Here is a 6,584-nt window from a genome sequence, read left to right on the forward strand (position 1 = left end):
TGGGTGTGTTCCGCTGTCGTACGTATCTGGAGAAACTGTACCACCATTGCAGGATCAACGTCCGCAGTCTTGTACTCGCAGCCAGCAACTGGACAGTTCACGGCAGGCATGATGGGGAACACTTATGTGGACGGTTCGATGTTAGCTGTAGATCACGAATTTGTTAGCATAGATAGGAATAACCATTTGTCTCTGACGCATTGGACGCGGGACAATGCTAACAAATTCACAACGAGAGTGAGGCCATTTGTATTGACCTGCGCGCCATCTAACGAGCAATTAAATAAGCCTGCTCTAACACTTTGAGAGAGGGTCGCAGTATTGACTAATGTCTAGTCGGTGTTCAGCGAAAATACCAGATTTTCACCGCTCATTATCTCAGCGTATGTGCATCGTAGGGACATGCGGTTTGTTTTATATGAACAAGGTAGGACAGCTGATCAATAATACTGCAAAGAATCGTCAAAATAACATGGGGGAAAGTTTATTAATTCGACTAATACTGCAACATGGTTTCAGCATTTTACCGTTGTACGCTCTCCTTCTTTATATGCTCTTGATCTTGGTATAAGTAGTATTACAAGAATAAAGTGATGAAGGTTGAAGCTTGTAACTACAATCAATGACATAAATTGACACGTGACATAAATATGCTAGCAAAATCTGTAACGAGGTTGTAATGTATTGATCTAATCCTAATCGCTTGAATGTGATTAATTTATAGTCTGTCACGTGATCAAGCAAGGACGCTGCACACTAGTGACAACACTACAGATGTTTAAGATTCTTGCGCTGAATGCCCTCATTTTGGCATACAGCCAATCTGTACTCTATCTGGATGGCATAAAGTTCTCAGACTCGCAGGCAACCATGCAGGGCCTCCTCCTAGCAGGCTGTTTTCTCTTCATATCTAGGTCGAAGGCAAGTTTATGGTAGTCGTAGAGGAGGGTTTAGCCTTTTTGTAATAAAAAACATACATGAACGGACTGATTTCACATACTCACACCTATAAACATTGGCAGATACACTCACGTATGCACAGACATAAAGTCTCTTATATTAATACACGCAAACCACCGTGCATACATAATTAAACACAAGCATACACATGTATGCCTGTAAGGTCCATAGGGTTTATATCTCATTGTGGCATGTTTCACATAATTTAATATGTCTGTATTTTCCAGCCCTTGAATACACTGTCAAGAAGTCGTCCACTGCCAAACATATTCAACTTGTACACATTCCTGACAGTTCTGCTGCAGTTTGCCGTACACTTTGGTTGCCTGGCATATTTGGTACGGGAGGCGAAAGCACGCTCTCCTGGCAGGTATAAGTAACTCTTGACAAATCGTGTCTTCAGGTCAAGTGGTCTCTTGGCCAATTGGTTATAACATACCATGCAGTGAAGCTTGTTGTTGGTGTATGAATTTCACAGCTATGATTCGCACATGTTCTGTGTGTGTGTGTATGTGACAAACTTGACAATATGAGTGAGCAATTGCATGTTTGCACGTCAACCCATTAGGTTTCATGTGACAGTATTTTACACATGCGTATAATTTAGTCTATGATCACATCGAATGTTTATGTCAAGATACTCCCTCTCCTGTACTGTAGGGCCAGCTATCAACTTTGCATTGTTCACTGCTCGTAATTTTTCAGGCCTGAATCCATAGATCTTGAAGCAGAATTCGCACCAGATCTTCTCAACAGTACAGTCTACATTATCTCAATGTTTCTTCAAGTATCCACGTTCGCAACAAACTACAAAGTAAGTTAATTTGGAGTTAATTTCCTAGTTTAAACAAAACAATTGCTCTTAGCTGATTTACGTTCAATTCTTATCAAAAATTATACCCCCTTTCTTTGTGATACATGATCTCATCAGAAAGAAACCTACGTTGCAATATGATATGAATGAATTTATATTGAACATAATTCTAAACTTGTTACAGGGTCACCCATTCATGGAGAGCCTATGGGAAAATAAGCCTCTTCTCTACAGTCTACTGATCTCGGGCAGTGCTGTAGTTGCTTTAGCTGCAAACATGATGCCTGCCTTTTCCCGCCAATTCGAAATTGAGGAGTTTCCGGCAGATGTAAGTACGAACCAATAGTGGCAACAGTGGCAGGTTTTACTGTATTCTATCGTATGTACTATCATGCGCACAGATCTACTTTTCTTAAGGAGTGGTAAACAGGTAGTAAATAGTCCTGCTAGCACAACTGTTACTACTGCCACTGGTGTTGCTGGTGCTGCTGGTGCTGCTACTAATACTACTTCTGGTACTATGGGTTTTGCTGCTATTTGTGATGTTATTGTGACTGCTGTTGCTGTTGCTGCTGCTATTGCTATTGCTGCTACTGGTGGTGATGGTGTTTACACTCATGTTTCTGCGGGTACTGCTACTGGGGCTGCTGATATTGCTGCAATTGTGCCTCCAGATGTTGTTACTGCAATTATTGTGGCTGAAGTTGTTATATATACGTTTGCTTCCTTTTACATGAGCAGTGCAGAGAGAAGACAAATGACGTCAGCATCTACCTTTGATTTTTCAGTTCCGGCAAATCCTGCTGCTAGTGTTGGCCATTGATCTCACACTCGCCTATGTCATCGATAGGACACTTCAGTGGATATTCGGAGATGCAAGTTTGCGGCACGAGTAGAGGGCACTGTAATGGATGTTCAGAGATGTGCAGTGTTGTGCTACTAATGGATGGCATTGCAGTGGATATTCCGAGATGCAAAGTTGTGCTACTGATAGATATGGCAATGCCGTGGATATTCCGAGATGCAAAGTTGTGCTGCGAATAGAGGGTGCTGCAGGGCTGCGACTTTCGTCCTCTGAAGTTACGCATGGAATAAAAGAAATGAAGTGGTTATTCTGGAATGCGAAGCTGCAACTGGTGTCCATGGTGCTGCAGTGGACATCCCAGAATGTGATGCTGAAAGACCCTAACAGTAACAGTGGATATTCAAGGAGACACGAAAGTGCTACAGTAGTAGAGGGCACTGCAATCAGTGTTCCAATGGACACTATAGGCTGCTAGACCAGAAGAGGGTTTCTTTTAGAGAATATTTATAGATGTAAAGCAATGATAGACGTAGTGGGCACGGCAAGGTGACCTCGCACACACGATAAACGGCCGGTCGGGAGACGATTGATGGCAGTAGGTGTTCGTTACAGTCAGGCAGTGTTCATCACAGACAGGGGAAGTTTGATGGCAGTATACGCTAGGTGATCATTACAGTCAGGAGGTGATCAATGACAGGAGCTGTTGATTATCACATTGAAGATTGATGAAGGGTTTGTTATTCACTGCTGTACTTGAGGAGAACATTAAAACAATGTTTTAGAGCCTCCGCGGCATAGGTAGATGAGCGTGTCTTCACTCTGCTCACTACATCTTTGTGCCAGGCATCAGGAATGGATTGAATGTGATGCACGATGACTTGAAACTACTAGACGAAAGTTTACCGTGGATCAGTAATTCGGTGTGTGTTCACTGGAAAAGCTCATGTCATCGTGACGCTAGGCCAATTAAAGCATAGCCTTTGTTAGACAGCTACTACCACCAGGCAGTTCGTGTGGGCTTTCAGCGATGCTTTGTATCTACTGTATAATAAGCTTTGTCCAAATGGATAACTATTGGACTTTTAACTATCAGATAGTTAAAAGTCCAATAGTTGTCAAATGATTGTACTTATGTTAGATGTGTATTCATAGATAATCTATAAATACACGTGACATCTGACATAAGTACAATCATAAATCCATCCCTTTGTCCAATTTCTCCTCACAAATCTTTCCCTTTTCTTCGGAGACCACCTCAACGGCTACACCTCTGTCTGTCTCGGACCTAACAAGTATACCTATTTCCAAAGCAACCTCTCGCTGCATCATATAACAACACGTTCGATTCTCCTCTCGCTAAATAAGTCCCCCCCCCCCAATAACTTCATCGTCTTTAGCCTTCCTAACAAGTCACACTTTCGCCTTTTCCTCAGAAACCTGTTTCCATTAAGTTATTTGCTGCATAATGGCATTAACTGTCACAGTAAGTTTCAGGTACTACATTTAAAGGCAGATCTATATATCTAAATGAGTAATATCTGCAAACTCGGATATATGAATATATAGCACAGAATGACGATGCCAAATGTAACGTTGAATTAGAATTCGATGTAGAAATAATGAAGAAGAAATCCAAACTTGTGTTTTAAACTGCATAAACTTTCATATCTGCTCACGTCACATCTCCTTGCACACAGAGACAAAATAACGCTCGCACACAGTGTGTCCATCTTGCACAAAGAGACGAAAGAAACGAGCACACGCGCGTAAGCGCGTGTGCTTACTTTTGCGATCACAACCAGACTCCCCTCCACTCCTACCTCTCTCTCCCCAAAACCCCGCCATGTCTACACTCGATCTGCACCCCTATTTCACAATGACTCAAGAATCTGCCTAACGTAAAACACGCTTATCCAATTCCCTGTAACATCAATGCGGCCACACAAAATGCGCGACGCTGTGTCTAGATAGACTACTAAAACAAGCCCTAGTCTAACTCCACTGACTACTCTATGTAAACATCTGTAAAACATATGTTACAGTATATATATTATTTTCTCATTCATTCTTTATATTTTGCAGTTTTATACTGTCAGTTCATCACTGCCTGGCTGGTTGACATACAGACCCGATATTAAACAATTGGCATAAATATTGGTATTATTAAAAAACACAATTTTTAATTGTGGCATTTAGATATCTTGTATAGGTGAAATTATTTCTAACGTGCGGCTGTTTAAGTGGCATAATTTGATTTCGTCATCTCTGTCATATTGTGTGAATGGTATTTACAGCGTCTTGTCCTACACTGTCATGGCCGTGTAAGGCAGAATTGAACGTATTCGTTGGATCTTGATCGCACACATAATGAGGTGTATTCTAAAAAAAAAATTATCCATAATGCGGGAGGTTGTGGGATGGATGGTGAAACTGAATTCCTGAATTTTTATTTTCTGTGGTTAAATGTTTGGTTTCCCAGTCGAGCTAGCATAGCTAGTGCATTACCAACTCATTATAAAATACGCATGCTCGCGCGCACGCACACGAACGAACGCACACACGCACTCGCGCAAAAAAACACGTAGGCCGGGCGGCCCAGGCCTACACACAAAAACGTAGACACTTACATTCGCACGCACGTGATCAGTTGTATCTCGTACACGTGTGATGATCAGTTATATCTCGTACACGTTTTGCAGATATAATGAACGCTAGTTATGATAATCGTTGGTCCACCAGATAAAGTACTCTAACTCAGTCTTTGCAAAAAGACAAACTTTGTGTCCGCATCTATAATCTATATGAATAGCGGCATAACTGGCTCGTCGGCAAATGCATTTTGTTAGCTTCGACCATAACATACAACTTGGTGAATAATCGGAATACCATATTCCTCATTTCAAATTTGATATGAAATGGTGGTTAGACATCACAGCCGGCCTCGTCAGATTATTATGCAAAAACTATTCTAATATTACGTCTTATCGGAAATACGTAAAACATTGTTATATATTCCACGGGAAAGCCTATGCTCCGAGAACGGTCGCTTAATTACAGCTGCAAGTGGCAGACGTGGTGTGTGTGCACCCCCGCCCGGCCGGGTTGCTAATGCTGATTCGGGTGAAGATTTCTAATGGTGAATGTCTATGTGTGGTAGGAGCGAATTAGGTTATCAAGCAAAAGTCAGTGAGTGGGAGAGACTGTGGTGATAATTATGATGGTGTGGTGATCTTTTAACTACGAAATGAGTGTGTGTCATGTCGTTACTGCTACGTTGTAAATAAATGATTCGAACTGTTAACACGAGTATTTACACAATTGTCATTTTTGCTATTTGCGTTATGTCTAGCCGTTGCGTAGAATCCGCTTTGTACTCGCTAAGTTTGGCTGAAGGGGTCGTTGTTGTATCAGGTAGTAACCTGATACAAAGTGTACCAGACTTGTACTACAGAAGTGTACCCTAACCCTAACCCTAAACACAGGGCACATATATGCTGAGAAGATACAGGTCTGGTATATATATATACGTACCTCGGGTACATATATGTAGTACCTGATACGACAACGACCCTTTCAGCCTAAGTTTGTAACCGAAGGCAGAATGCTGAGGTAAACATTAGGTTTAGCGTCGTAAATTAACTTGCAAAACGCCACCGCCAGATGGCGCTACGCGGTTTATCGGCGTTTCGGGCGTATCAGTGGAACATCGTCAGCACTCTCGTAGTTCTGGTACAGGGTAGCGAAGGAGCAGTGTAGGGAGGGGAGGGACGAGGAAGTTTAGAGTAGTACTAGTAGGTGGAGTAGGGGAAAGCTAGTGAAGTATGAGGAAGGGGAGAACGGAGAAGCTGGTGTAGAAGGAGGAGGGGAGAAGCTGGTGGAGAAGGAGGAGGGGGAGAAGGGAGAAAGAGAGGGGAAGAAGCTGCGTCCCGGGAGAATGCGGAAGGGAGAAGGAGAGGTGTGGTTGGAGAAGGAGGAGGGGAGAAGCTGGTGAGAAGTAGGAGGGGA

The 6,584-nt window shown here is 42.5% G+C and overlaps 1 protein-coding gene across 1 annotated transcript in view; it reads left to right on the plus strand.

Moving 5' to 3' along the window:
- LOC106817876 (manganese-transporting ATPase 13A1-like) overlaps positions 1-5,885 on the plus strand; it is a 21,780-nt gene extending 15,895 nt beyond the window's left edge. The window contains exons 19-23 of the mRNA XM_014822587.1: positions 725-921; positions 1,188-1,330; positions 1,666-1,774; positions 1,959-2,102; positions 2,563-5,885. Coding sequence (XP_014678073.1) covers positions 725-921; positions 1,188-1,330; positions 1,666-1,774; positions 1,959-2,102; positions 2,563-2,670 — 701 coding nt within the window. The 3' untranslated portion in view covers positions 2,671-5,885. The remainder of the gene's footprint in view (positions 1-724; positions 922-1,187; positions 1,331-1,665; positions 1,775-1,958; positions 2,103-2,562) is intronic.
- Positions 5,886-6,584: the final 699 nt, after the last annotated feature.

The sequence above is a fragment of the Priapulus caudatus genome, unplaced genomic scaffold (assembly GCF_000485595.1).
Source record: "Priapulus caudatus unplaced genomic scaffold, Priapulus_caudatus-5.0.1 Scaffold1900, whole genome shotgun sequence".
Lineage (NCBI taxonomy): Eukaryota > Metazoa > Priapulida > Priapulimorpha > Priapulimorphida > Priapulidae > Priapulus > Priapulus caudatus.